This window comes from Scardinius erythrophthalmus (genome assembly GCF_964197995.2).
Source record: "Scardinius erythrophthalmus genome assembly, chromosome: 21".
NCBI classification, from domain to species: Eukaryota; Metazoa; Chordata; class Actinopteri; order Cypriniformes; family Leuciscidae; genus Scardinius; species Scardinius erythrophthalmus.
Window position 1 is genome coordinate 18,258,011 of NC_138241.1, and position 14,718 is coordinate 18,272,728.

Sequence of the window (14,718 nt, forward strand, 5' to 3'; positions counted from 1 at the left end):
ATGCTCGCCGGCAGCTGGCGCGCAGCCCCCGCCGCAGCATGTGTTAATGCCCCCTCTATTGAGCCACCTGAGCGTGTGGTCGACACTCCCAGCGGCGTCAGATTGGGTAATCAACACTGTAAAACGCGGCTAGTTCATTCGCTGACCACCCCACTTCAGCAGCGTGATTATGTCAGAAGAATCAGAACAGAGTGCCCGCTGCTACGGGCAGAAATCTCCTCTCTCCTGGCCAAACAAGCAGTAGAGATAGTGCCCGGGGAACAGAGAAATCGTGGGTTTTACAGCCGCTATTTTCTAGTCTCGAAAAAGGATGGAGGTATGCGCCCCATCTTAGACCTGAGATCACTGAACAAAGCGCTCGCGAAATGCGTGTTCAAGATGATTACGGTGAAGCAAATCTTCGCGCATATTCAGCCTGGGGATTACTTCATCGCAGTAGATCTGAAGGATGCATACTTTCACATTCAGATAGCCCCGCATCACAGGCGCTTTCTGAATTTTGCATTCAAAGGTGTTGCATACCAATTCAAAGTGTTGCCGTTCGGGCTGGCTCTGGCCCCCTGCGTATTTACAATGTGCATAAATGCAGCGCTCGCACCCCTGAAGCTCAGTGGGATGCGCATACTGAACTATCTCGACGACTGGCTAGTAACGCTCAATCGAGAGGCGCTCTCGAAGAACACAGACGCAGACTACTCGCCCATCTGACAGAGCCAGTCGATCACATTCCTGGGTATGGTTCTGGAGATTTTATAACCTGGACATTCCCTTGTTCGCACCACATGTTCTGTCAGTGCAGGAGGAGAGAGCTGAGCAGCCATTGGGTGACTAAGGTGCCGGTTGGCGCGTGTTTCTACCATGGTTTCAACCAGGCCGTATAGCGGCAAAGTACTGCAGTAATAGCTGCGGTTGATAATATTCACATTAACTGTTATGTCATGTGGCCCCTTTTATTATGCCCGTGTTCATAAGCCGGCAATGTTCTCAAAGTACCAACAAGTTTGCTGCATTTTTCCCGCATATCACACCAGTTAGTGTGGCCAAATAAGTGGCCAGCTTTTACCACTATCATTGTTCGACCAGATCCAAATGTGAGATTGTGTTGTTTATAATAACTATCCAAAAACTTTGTCAATTACTTTATAGTCAACATCACTAATGTTCGTCTGAAATCATTAGAATAATCGAGCAAAGGACTTTGTGAAGAAGGTGACTCTTTACAGTACAGATGAAGAAGTCCTGAGAAGAATGCTGACTGTAGAAAATACAGTTGACTGGAGCACATACTTCTTAATAGGAGGTATGTCTTTTCCTCCAATTTTATATTATATATTATATCATTAATGCGACTTCCGGTTATTTTAATTACATTAATTCTAGGATGTGATACACGTCATTCGCCAATGCTAAAGGAAATTGCTGCTTCTCGGGGTGTCAATATGAAAGGTTTCTCCTTAGCGCACCTTATGATATTATCTGATTCCAGTCATTTGCCTGATACCAGGTAAGATGGTCCCTCTATTATTCTGTTTTAAAAGGTTATGTCATGAACTCGTAATTATCGATTTGTGTTGCATTATATGCATTTAAATAAAAGATTGATAATGCTTTAAATTTTCCCTTAAAAATCTTTGCGTCCTTCCTTATAGTGACCTTGAGACCAGAGTGTCTGTCCTGAATGAGTCACATGCCGATGTAGTTAACAAGACTTGGAAATTTGGTGGGAATGACGAAGGTTACAGGAACATCCTGAATCTCATCAGCCATTTCCCCACATGCTGCATTACAGATGAGAACAACCACAGTATGATTACTGTGCACTTGGAATTTTATACACTCTACCAGAGCACCGTGGGAAGGGATATGCCCAAACCCTGGTCACTACAATGGCAAAGAAGCTCCATTCTCAGGGCTATCCTGTTTACTGTTTCATTGAAGAATGCAATCAGCTTTCCTACAAACTTTTTACAAGCCTTGGTTTTACAGAGGACTGCTCTTATAGGGCTGCCTGGTACCAATTCATTTGTTAGAATGAATACTCACTATTACTCCTATATGTGAGTGAAAAAAACCCTCCTTGAATGTCAGCATGAAAAAAAAAAAAACTGACAATTCTCATTTTTTAATGGAAGTGTTTAGTATAAAAACGGCATTGTTTATTATAAATGATTTATTCGTGCACCTCATTATTTTTTTAATTCATATGCACCTGTAATCTTTAATCAAAAACATTGACTTTTCCTCCCCTTGCAACTCTGATTACATAAAGGTGCAGTCATGACAAAAATATCTATTTTATACACAGTTGTAACATTTTCTACACATTTTGATGATGACATTGTGTTCTAGAACTTTCACTAAATATGTTTTATGAATGAAGGTAAACCACCAAACTTATATTTGAACATCAGAATTGACAATTACGCACACATAGGGTAATGACTTGCCTCTGTAGGGGAAATCTGTGTCATGTCTACAGTTTTTTTCCAATTGCTAACACACTAAAATGACATGTACACCACAATTGTTTAAACTGACACACATAGAGCAAAAGCTCTTCTCAAGTCTCCAAAAGTCTAACCACATTTTCTGTTTTGCACACATTTTGCAATTAAAAATGGCACTTTTTAAATGCCCTGAACACGGTTCTCTGCATAAGACACAACAATCTGACATAAATTAACACGCCATTTCAAAGCACTGCCATTCAAAATGACACTATATGGGTTACTTGGCCAATACATGTGCCACCTGGCCAAACACCTCAATGGTTAATTGTTAACACTGTTTTTTGTGAGCATATTTTTGTTTAGTCCAATGTAAAGATATCTGCTGTGCATATGTTGCACTGACTTGTTTGGTGAAAAGTAAAAATGTTTTAACAGCATGTGTGTGTATCTGCAAATATCTGAAGAATTTTCTACAATTTGAACTATTTTAGTATCATGGCAAAGCATACTAAAGATGAGTGCTTTTCATTTTGCCAAACAGTGTGTAGTTGATTTGACAAAAATCTGGTAATATGAATGAAGTGTGTGCCATTTCGAGCAAAAGTTTGATTTTGATAATGCTATGTAGTTTTGGTAGCAGTGCTCCATTTTGCAGGATATATGAGGTATTTTGCAGTTTGGGTGTGTGGTTTTGTGAATTGTCTTAAGTATTTTGATAAAACCAGCCTAGTTGAAGTTTTATTTTTAAAATTGCTCTGACAAAGAATGCATTTTATCTGTCATGTAGAAGACGTACAAAATTAAAACTTTTCCCATATACATCTCTCAATTACAGGCATTTTAAACATATATGTGTGTGTATATATATTTCATAAAACTATTCTAATTAAATTTTGTTCACAAAGGAAATAAATAAAGGTCCCGATCCGGGAACGATTCCACGTTGGGCGCTTGAGTTGAGTTGCGTGAGCACTTGTGAACTCTCAACTTTAACTTTTACAAACCCATAAAAAGCAATCCCTTCCTGGTAGGCTACGTACTGGGCAGGGTTGCCAGCTCTGCGTTAATATGCGTACCAAAAATCAAACTAGGCCTGTCTGTGCCATTCATTCCCATACCTAAAATACACATTTTATGGTCAGTGGTAGGCCTATATAAAATTAAAGCACTATGGCTATAATAAACACAGCTCAAGGCTCTATAGCCTACCAGTGACCAACAAAACTTCAAATCTAGCACAGTTTTATCAATGGTGAAATATAAAATATTTCATTACAAGCATTTTAGTCAAACACAATTTATGCAATATGTCAAAACTTTAATCCGCGGCGAAGAAAAAACAACCCGCGGCAACAGTTCAAAAGTAGCCCATTTCCGGGAAAAACAGCGGACTTGGCAACCCTGGAACCTGGTCTGCTCTATGGTTCGGAGGCTTTTAAATGCACTGCGCGAGCAATACAGTAGACACGCTGACACCCCTCACAATGCGTCAGTTGACTACAGAGGATCTGAAGACCCTGGAAGTAGAACTTAAAAACTACTTTCCACAGTCGCTGCAGGTTTGAAAAAGCATTTATTGAGCTAATAAAGTAGCTTACCTTCAAATTATCATGTCATCAGCATAAGTTTGCTACCAAACTTATGACAAAAAATTACTAAAATTCAAAGAATGCTTTATGGTCTACATGCATCTCAACTGTCAGCGTTAGCAGTAAACTTTGTATATATAATATTGTATTTTGTCCTGGATACATATAGGTATATGGATGTATTGTTCAACTCAGCAGAACTGGACAGAGCGCTGATCCTGTTAGTGTGTTTGTTGACCTGTGGCCAGACTTCAGAGTTGTACTCATTAAACCAGAAATTCGTGAGGTATAAGGAATATTGCAAAATTTTAGTGATTGGTTGGAAATTTTGCAATACTTAAGATAGGTTCAACAACCCGTTTCCTTTTTTCTACAGGCAGGAGACCTTTTCAAAAACTTGACTGTGTTTTCAAAAAATGATGTCTACCTCAGAGACCTGCTGGCACAGACAGATGTCATTGACTGGAAAATGTATATTGCCTTAGGTACTTGTATTTCTTTTTGCATGTCTTTTTTGCATTAGTATAAATCACGGAAATGGTCTCAAACTCTTTTTCCATTGAAATTTTTGTCTCAAGCTGCTGAGCTTCATCATGAAAAGATGCTGGAATTTGTGGCTATAAACAGAGGCGTACCCATGAAGAAAGAATTAGTGTGCCACAAGTTGGTTCTTCGTGAGCCATCAAAGTGTTCACAAATTGATAGGTGAAGTACATCCGCTGTAATCATTAACACCACACTTCAGACACAATTTTATGGCAGTTCATAGTTCAAGCTATGTTGCAGTAATTTGTCACTGAGTACAAGCACTGTAACCTTTTAATGACTCTTAGATTGATGTCATCATCATTGTATCTCACTCTTAAACCTCTGTTGGTCTTCAGTAATTTTAGAATGAAAAGTTTATGTTTTGAATTTTCAAAAAAAAAATTTACTTCATTGAAATGGTACGAAACTTGTGCCACATATGAACACAAAAAAAAATTGTAGACATGATCAGAAAAGGTTAAATGGTCTTATGATGGACATATGATTTTAACAGTCAAAAATGAATGCCATTGGATGTGAATGGGAAATTTGAAAATACAAAGCAATTTTTGAGGACAGTCTACAAATAAGCCACAATGAAGTAGTCTTCTTTGATAATGTCTAAAATGTGTATATCCAATGCAAAACCTAATAAAAGTAAGGGATAATGCCTGAAAACATTTTTATAAGTAACTAAGTAGCCTATAAGAATATATTTGCATCTAGTGCACAATGGTATTGCATGTGATTTTCTTTATGTTTCCCACTAGATGACACCAACCTGCCTTCCAGGCATTGGATTTATAAAAACCTTTTTAACAAACTAAAACTACTTAAAACTTAAAGCTTTTTAAACAACTACAAACTTTCTGGATGGCCAACATAAAGTTTGTCTCAAACATTTTAATCTAGTTTTTCTCATATTTGTTATTTTAGTGTATAATTTAGAGGTTATGTTGTTTACTACCATAAACCCCCCTAAAAATACAACATATTAAACAAAATATACTGCAATAATTTATTAAAAACAAACATTACCCTTATTTTCTTTGGTCTGTATTGACCACCAAGGTTCACAAGTGTGACCCCTAAAGGCAGGCTCACACTCACACTACAGGACTTTGGGCTGGATTTTGCTGTCGCAGACAGATTTCCAAGCTCTGTGACAAAACCCCTGGACCGCCGCCAAATCGGTGCTCGTTGCTGTCGCTGAAGCTTGTCAAATATGAGCATGTCAGCGACCTGATCTGAGTCTGTCTCCAGCAGTCACACACGTTGCGAAATTTTCGAACCTGTTTGATATTATCGCCAAGTGATCTTGTAGTGCGAGTGATGAAACAACGTGGTAAACTGCGTGATATCATGCACCTAAACGTAGGCCTACATGAATACAAGGCGACAATTTGATCATAATTGTTTTATACTAAGAATCTAACAAAAAATATATTTACAAAATGTAAATAAGTGTTTTTTGCTCTATACTTAACATTATGATATATTTTATTTACCATCAGTTTTTGCTGAATAGACATGGACCTCCAACCTGCGTTTATTTCTGGCCAAATTTCTTTTTTGTATGATCTTTTTTTCTGTACATATGACTTGGGCAGCGAGCTTGAGTGGCTCTCTAATGTCTCGCATGTATTCATGTGAGAAAAAGATTTTTCGTTGTTGGTCGGGGTTGCCGCTTGGCCAAAGATCTTGTAGTTTGTGCACCATTTCGGCGTTGTGTTGTTTCGTATGAGCGCTACTAAGACAAGAAGACGACAAGATAAATTGTTGTGTAGTGTGAGCACTCTGGCAATTCACGTAGCCTCAGTTCTGTAGTGTGAGCCTGCCTTTAGTGACGAATATCAGGTTGAACTAAAATTTGTTTTCTTTTTCTTGCAGTTTATCACTGAAGCTGTCTTCTCTCAACGAGTCTCATCTTGCACTAGTCAACAGTACCTGGAAGTTTGGCTGTGAACACAGCAAAGTAATGATTAAGAATATGATTTTGAACTTTCCCTCTTGTTGTGTCCTGGACGAGGATGATCGACCAGTAGCATGGATATTAACTTATCCCTCCTGTGCTATGGGAATGTTGTACACGGTTCCAGAACACAGAGGAAAAGGCTATGCAAAAGCACTGGTCACCGTTATGTCAAAGAGACTCCACTCTCAAGGCTATCCAGTGTACTGTTTTATAGAGGAGGAGAACCAGTTATCCTACAGGCTCTTTACAAGTCTGGGTTTCACACAGGAACCGGATTACAAGGCAGCCTGGTTTGTATTTAATGATTTTTAATTGGGCCAAATCAGAACAACCAATCAGAATTGTTTAGCTTCTTTCTGAAATGCTATGTATTATGTAAAAGCTGTTTTCTGATATAATGTACTACAACTTTAAAAACAAAATCTACATCAACAACCAAAACAATTGATTTATTTAAATAAGGAATCCATTCCATCAATAAAATGTGTACAACACAACTATTTATTCTTTATATCACATGTAAAACAAATATTTACAGTTAAACTACACATTGTGTAGCATCAGCTTGATTTGTAAGCTGTTTTATTTTTCTGCATACTCTTCTAGTCGAAGCAGCCATTTCTCCCAGAATGGCCTAATCTGCTGTGAGTTCAAGAAGTGAGCGTGTGCGGGTGATCCATCTTTGTAGGCCACCACAATTAAACCGTTTTGTACCTATGTGTAAACAACAGAACATGATGGAAGACTCCAATGGAAAACTTCAAGTCATTTAAAGAGAGTAAACGCCTTTAGGCCCTGTATATACCTGGCAATAAGATGTTCATTAGTGGTCAGACAAGAGTGTTTACACAGGGTATTAACATGTGACCACTTTCAAATAGATTGTGAGGGGAGCGATTTTATGACTACATAGTATACATGGTACATATTCAAAGGTTTAGTGTAGGTAAGATTTTTTAAAATGCTTCAGGAAGTCTCTTATGCTCATCAAAGCAGTATTTATTTGATCAAAAATACAGTTAAATAATTACAATTCAAAATAACTGAGTAAATTCTGTATAAATAAGTAATTCTACTTTAGTGACTTAGACCCCTTTACCTTTTTTTTAATGAAAAGCGACAAATCTAGTGACTTTTTGGACTGCTGGTTAATACCGACTATGTATTAAAATACAATATGTAAGCACGGATTAGGAGGAAAAAAAAACATGTAAAGTGCAGACAGTTGGCGCTTTATGTCATCTGTTTATCATTTCGCTTCTTTCTGAGCAGGCTTTTTTTCAAGCTGAATTCTCATTCAAGTACCTGCATTAATTCCTCTGTGTTATTGTATGTTGACATCAGGCAAAATGTAGTTATGTGATGTCTTGTGCATATAATAATAATTTGTTACATTTATATAGTGCTTTTTTTGCACCATGTAATAGATAACGCATGATTTACGATGAGAAGTGAAGAAAATGCCACTTCTCAAATAAAGACAGTGTCTAATTGGTTTGAACTCATCCAGGAGGCTGTAGATTGTCATCCTACAGCCCTCATCATCTTACCCAAACATTGGAGTGTCCGTGCTCAACTAAGGAAGAGGCGGCATCTATGCCGGTGAACCGAACATATAATGATTCAGTTCGACTCCTAGGGGTTCGACTCCCAAGACAAAACGATGCTCACCCGACTGGCCAATAGGAACGTGGACCCCGCCCATGACACAATTTTCACAGGTTCACTCGCCCATCTGACAGAGCCAGTCGATCACATTCCTGGGTATGGTTCTGGAGATTTTATAACCTGGACATTCCCTCGTTCGCACCACATGTTCTGTCAGTGCAGGAGGAGAGAGCTGAGCAGCCATTGGGTGACTAAGTCGCCGGTTGGCGCGTGTTTCTACCATGGTTTCAACCAGGCCGTATAGCGGCAATTTAGTATTGCAGTAATAGCTGCGGTTGATAATATTCACATTAACTATGTCATGTGGCCCCTTTTATTATGCCCGCGTTCATAAGCCGGCAATGTTCTCAAAGTACCAACAAGTTTGCTGCATTTTTCCCCCATATCACACCAGTTAGTAGTGTTGCCAGAGCCGGCCGAGGTATAAGCGAACTAAGCGGCTGCTTAATCGAGTTTTTTTTTTTTTTTTTTTTTTACTCAGATTTTTATTTTATTTTTTACATATTAATTATCTTAAACAAGTGACATGAATGAATTAATGACTAATTCAAGACAAGAAAATTCTGATTTCATGATCAATATACCTGCCTACAACTGCTGCTGTGTCTGCCAGTGTTTGAGTCATGCGCATAACCTCGCGTGCATAGGCAATTCGTGCGCAAAGTCATGGTAATGTTAAGCCATGTCACAAAAATTTGATTTGATCAATGATTGATGATTGACATTTAAATCAATGATTTATCCTTTAAATTAATAATATTCAGAACAGAACAAAAATAAAAAAAATAACTATAAACAAGCCAAAACGAAATAATTTAAAACGAAAGTGAAAGTACGCGGCGTTGGGCTCACGTATCTCTCTCATTAGAATCAAAATGTATCAACACTCGCGATGTATTTGGATGGTAAACTATTCTTTATTATAGCCTTTGTACTTCACTCGTGTTCCAATATCGACGGAAAAAAATCATCCTCTTCACACACGCAAAAAAGTGCTTGGAAACATCGCAGTGGAGCGGTGCTTTCGCTGAATGGTACAAATTGTATTAGCCCAGGGGCGATTCTAGGATTTTAATTTTAGGGGGGCTCAGCCCCCAATGAGGGTATGATGTAAAAAAAAAAAAAAAAAAGTTAGTTTATGGTCTAATGCTCATTATTAAGTAGTTTCATTCATTCATCCAGTAACATGCATATGGCAGGGTTATATAATCACTGAGGTCTCGAATGTGAGGTATTTAGGGGGGTTCGGGGGCATGCTCCCCCGAGAAAATTTTGATTTCTCTGATCTACATATGTGCATTTTAAGATGTTTTGAAGGCCAAAAAAATTGGATGACAATAGCTTTAAAACCATGTGCGGGCAGCTGTTTTTTTTCTCACCTCATCAGCATCACACTCTTTTTCTCTTTGTTTTTATCTTGCTCTGTCTTTTCCCCTCCTAAAGCTGAGCTTTGACTGATACAGGCTTTTAATTTTTGTCTGTCAGTGAAAAAGTAAACATAGGGTCAACTGATAGGTTGATTTATGAATCATTTTCTCAGACAAAGCTACCAGGAAAGCTAGGTAACTAAGTCCATCTACAATGAAATATAAATTATTTATTTTATTTTTTAAGCTTTGTAATCAACAATACGGTTGGTTATTCATCAAGTCACCCCGTGAAAATCTATTTAATTTCAAATCATTTAACTAACCAGCTAAACGTGTATTAATGTAACTGTCTATTGGCAATATGATTAATCTGTTCTATATTTATTTCTATTTATTAAAAATAACAACATGAATTATCAATTTGCCACTTCTATAAATCAAGTGCTTAAAAGAAAACCACAAATCCCTTTACTCTACTCTTACTCTAATATATGTATACACCTCTACTGATTCATTATTATATTTATATTTTATTATTATATTATTATATATTATATTAATTATTATACATTATTATATTATATATATATATATATATATATATATATATATATATATATATATATATATATATATATACACACACATTATTATATTATATATATATACAAAACTATATTTATTAATACAAAACAAAATAACTCCACATGATGTTTCTCTCTCAAGGCCATCTAACGTTAGTGCTTTCAGACAATGATGTGTGTCTTTAATCATTTCTGTGCATGGCAGCATAATGTAATAACGAAATACAAAATAATATGTTTTAAAGTTTAAAAAGTAAATTAAAATAAATCATGATCGTTTTCTAAAGTATGTTTTCATGGGTGTTAATCGCTTCATTTTTGTTTTGTAGAAAAAAACCACTATCACACTGATAAGGGCTGAAGGTGAACCATGAGGTGAACGCAGCGAAACGTATTGGTATTGGATGAGAAACCGAACCGTCCCGTGTTGCTCCCAATGCTCCAGTAACATTATGTAAACTGCAATGCATAAATGACAAAGAACTGCACCGATGCAGATGTAATATCATAGCAATCTATCAATAAATGCACTCACGACACACCTCGCTCTGCTCGGCGCCCCTGCAGATTGAAAAATGCGCTAAATCCAAACAGACTCAGATAAGGGGAGGAGCCGGAACTTGACGCAGCTTGCCGCCGTTTCAAATGAGTTTTTTTAAAGGGGACTGAAGCGATAAAAAATATATTAATCAAATATTTTTTAGGGGGGCTGGGCAGAAGTTTAGGGGGGCTGAAGCCCCCCTAAAAAGGGCCTAGTGACGCCTATGTATTAGCCTACTGACTATTTAAACAGAGCAGCGTAATTTTTATGTTAGGTTGACTATTTTATTACGGCTATAATGAACAGGCTGCGATGTCAAGATTACAATGCTGGAATATGTTGTATGTTGTATGTGTGTGTGTGTGTGCGTGTGTGTGTGTAACGGCGCGGGCGCGATAGAACAGTGGAAACAAAAACATACTCCGTCATGTTCATACAAGACATCATTCAAGCTGCAAAGTGTTGCAAAACGTTGGAGGATATTTTGCAAATAATTTATTTAATGTGTTCGTGACAGTTTGTTTTCAGAAGTTTCAAAGAGTTAGTAAAAGAGTAAAGAAAAAGTTAAAACTTTTTATTTAAGTAGGCCTATCTATTTTTAGTATTTGTTTTGTATTAATACATAACCTCATTGTATTAATTTATAATGTAACATTATAGCGTGACATTTGTGTCAATAATTGTCAAACAGGTGACCCCGCATGGTGGGAGGGGGCCCCCAAATCAAATTCTGCTTAGGGCCCCCAAAAGGCTCGGGCCAGCACTGAGTGTTGCTTAACTGGGTTTGGGGAGATTCTGATGATGTTGACGCCGAGTTGGCTCTGTGCCAGAATACATTGGGTGTTTCAACCAGGTCCGGTACCCTGCTTAGTGCTTGTGCTCTATAGGGGCTCGATCGAGCTGGGCCAACTTCCACACGGCGGGGGTTTTATATGTTCCCCATGAATCCCGCGATATCCGCCTAATTCTCACAGGTGTCAGATCCACTGCGAGAAGAGAGATCTGTCCGTCTTGCCTGCACTTTTTTCACTCCTCCCCTCGCTGCAGCCGTCTACTCTCGCATATATTTAAGGCGAGGCAAGGCGCATCTCAAACAAGCCTGTTGGTCTGGTCTGGATAAGACATATTTGCCACCTCTGACAAAAAAAGTTTCACTTTAAAGAATTGACTGATTTTACTATGAAACATGAAATTTTTAAATTCAGATGAGTTAAAAATAGCAGAGACTACTTTATATGCGCATCTGCCTAAATCCATAAAGGTAAGAAGGCCTATAGGCTACTATGTTTATTTTATGTCACAGTAATCCGCGAATGATTTTACTGTCACATTTAATCTTTTTCTTTCTTTTTTTAGGTTTATGGGTTTGTTTTTGCTATGAACAGGAAACCACACACTTTGGAAGTATTGGTGGATAAGTGGCCAGCTTTTACCACTATCATTGTTCGACCAGATCCAAATGTGAGATTGTGTTGTTTATAATAACTATCCAAAAACTTTGTCAATCTAAACCACTTTATAGTCAACATCACTAATGTTCGTCTGAAATCATTAGAATAATCGAGCAAAGGACTTTGTGAAGAAGGTGACTCTTTACAGTACAGATGAAGAAGTCCTGAGAAGAATGCTGACTGTGGAAAATGCAGTTGACTGGAGCACATACTTCTTAATAGGAGGTATGTCTTTTCCTCCAATTTTATATTATATATTATATCATTAATGCGACTTCTGGTTATTTTAATTACATTAATTCTAGGATGTGATACACGTCATTCGCCAATGCTAAAGGAAATTGCTGCTTCTCGGGGTGTCAATATGAAAGGTTTCTCCTTAGCGCACCTTATGATATTATCTGATTCCAGTCATTTGCCTGATACCAGGTAAGATGGTCCCTCTATTATTCTGTTTTAAAAGGTTATGTCATGAACTCGTAAGTATCGATTTGTGTTGCATTATATGCATTTAAATAAAAGATTGATAATGCTTTAAATTTTCCCTTAAAAATCTTTGTGTCCTTCCTCAGTGACCTTGAGACCAGAGTGTCTGTCCTGAATGAGTCGCATGCCGATGTAGTTAACAAGACTTGGAAATTTGGTGGGAATGACGAAGGTTACAGGAACATCCTGAATCTCATCAGCCATTTCCCCACATGCTGCATTACAGATGAGAACAACCAGCCTGTGTCCTGGGTACTGTTGTATGATTACTGTGCACTTGGAATTTTATACACTCTACCAGAGCACCGTGGGAAGGGATATGCCAAAACCCTGGTCACTACAATGGCAAAGAAGCTCCATTCTCAGGGCTATCCTGTTTACTGTTTCATTGAAGAATGCAATCAGCTTTCCTACAAACTTTTTACAAGCCTTGGTTTTACAGAGGACTGCTCTTATAGGGCTGCCTGGTACCAATTCATTTGTTAGAATGAATACTCACTATTACTCCTATATGTGACTGAAAAAAACCCTCCTTGAATGTCAGCATGAAAAAAAAAACCTGACAATTGTCATTTTTTAATGGAAGTGTTTAGTATAAAAACGGCATTGTTTATTATAAATGATTTATTCGTGCACCTCATTATTTTTTTAATTCATATGCACCTGTAATCTTTAATCAAAAACATTGACTTTTCCTCCCCTTGCAACTCTGATTACATAAAGGTGCAGTCATGATAAAAATATCTATTTTATACACAGTTGTAACATTTTCTACACATTTTGATGATGACATTGTGTTCTAGAACGTTCACTAAATATGTTTTATGAAAGAAGGTAAACCACCAAACTTATATTTGAACATCATTCAGAATTGACAATTACGCACACATAGGGTAATGACTTGCCTCTGTAGGGGAAATCTGTGTCATGTCAAGTATTACAGTTTTTTTCCAATTGCTAACACACTAAAATGACATGTACACCACAATTGTTTAAACTGACACACATAGAGCAAAACCTCTTCTCAAGTCTCCAAAAGTCTAACCACATTTTCTGTTTTGCACACATTTTGCAATTAAAAATGGCACTTTTTAAATGCCCTGAACACGGTTCTCTGCATAAGACACAACAATCTGACATAAATTAACACGCCATTTCAAAGCACTGCCATTCAAAATGACACTACTTGGCCAATACATGTGCCACCTGGCCAAACACCTCACTGTAAAACCCAACAAGTTAACTCAACTCAAACCGATTGAGCAAACTGATTGCGGCAAACCATTTAAGTTTAAAAATAAATACATATGAGTATTGTGAACTTATATATATTGATATTACATATATGACTCAATATATATAAGTTCACAATACTCATATGTATTTATTTTTAAACTCAAATGGTTTGCCGCAATCAGTTTCCTCAATCAGTTTGAGTTGAGTTAACTTGTTGGGTTTTTGTGAGCATATTTTTGTTTAGTCCATGTAAAGATATCTGCTGTGCATATGTTGCACTGACTTGTTTGGTGAAAAGTAAAAATGTTTTAACAGCATGTGTGTGTATCTGCAAATATTTCTGTGCATGTGAACAATCTGAAGAATTTTCTACAATTTGAACTATTTTAGTATCATGGCAAAGCATACTAAAGATGAGTGCTTTTCATTTTGCCAAACAGTGTGTAGTTGATTTGACAAAATTCTGGTAATATGAATGAAGTGTGTGCCATTTCGAGCAAAAGTTTGCAGGATATATGAGGTATTTTGCAGTTTGGGTGTGTGGTTTTGTGAATTGTCTTAAGTATTTTGATAAAACCAGCCTAGTTGAAGTTTTATTTTTAAAATTGCTCTGACAAAGAATGCATTTTATCTGTCATGTAGAAGACGTACAAAATTAAAACTTTTCCCATATACATCTCTCAATTACAGGCATTTTAACAGAGGTGGACAGTAACAAAGTACATTTACTTGAGTACTGTACTTAAGTACACTTTTTGAGTATCTGTACTTTACTTGAGTATTATTTTTTCTGGAAACTTTTTACTTTAACTTCACTACATTTGAAAGACAAATATCGTA

General features: G+C 37.2%; 2 protein-coding genes and 1 pseudogene across 4 annotated transcripts; all 3 read left to right on the forward strand.

Annotated features, from left to right (window-relative positions):
* Positions 1-858: 858 nt before the first annotated feature.
* Positions 859-2,061, forward strand: LOC308682113 (glycine N-acyltransferase-like protein 3; annotated as a pseudogene). Its single transcript has 5 exons — positions 859-888; positions 1,032-1,091; positions 1,180-1,300; positions 1,381-1,504; positions 1,650-2,061. The product of its transcript is annotated as a glycine N-acyltransferase-like protein 3 (transcript).
* Positions 2,062-3,826: 1,765 nt separating this feature from the next.
* On the forward strand, positions 3,827-7,374 carry LOC308682320 (glycine N-acyltransferase-like). Of its 2 annotated transcripts, XM_081351984.1 has the most exons (6): positions 3,839-4,009; positions 4,209-4,325; positions 4,416-4,524; positions 4,618-4,744; positions 6,458-6,832; positions 7,149-7,374. In XM_081351984.1, the coding sequence occupies exons 1-6, from the start codon at positions 3,890-3,892 to the stop codon at positions 7,201-7,203; spliced, it is 903 nt and encodes a 300-aa protein (XP_081208110.1). In that variant the 5' UTR covers positions 3,839-3,889; the 3' UTR covers positions 7,204-7,374. The 2 variants fall into 2 exon arrangements, with proteins under 2 accessions (XP_081208109.1, XP_081208110.1); XM_081351983.1 differs by lacking the exon at positions 7,149-7,374 and having other exon boundaries at positions 3,827-4,009; positions 6,458-7,037.
* A 4,456-nt stretch (positions 7,375-11,830) lies between these two features.
* LOC308682027 (glycine N-acyltransferase-like protein 3) lies at positions 11,831-13,128 on the forward strand (the record flags this gene model as incomplete). Its single annotated transcript, XM_081351453.1, has 5 exons — positions 11,831-11,966; positions 12,062-12,166; positions 12,261-12,381; positions 12,462-12,585; positions 12,729-13,128. Exons 1-5 carry the CDS (start codon positions 11,892-11,894, stop codon positions 13,126-13,128), a joined length of 825 nt encoding a protein of 274 aa, XP_081207579.1. The 5' UTR covers positions 11,831-11,891.
* Positions 13,129-14,718: the final 1,590 nt, after the last annotated feature.

Bases quoted from the DNA above. Each gene is read 5' to 3' on its own strand.
- LOC308682320 (XM_081351984.1), top strand. From the start codon at position 3,890: ATGCACTGCGCGAGCAATACAGTAGACACGCTGACACCCCTCACAATG. The intron at 4,525-4,617 runs GTACTTGTATTT...TTTTGTCTCAAG, and splicing joins GAAAATGTATATTGCCTTAG to CTGCTGAGCTTCATCATGAA. The intron at 6,833-7,148 runs GTTTGTATTTAA...ATACTCTTCTAG, and splicing joins CCGGATTACAAGGCAGCCTG to TCGAAGCAGCCATTTCTCCC.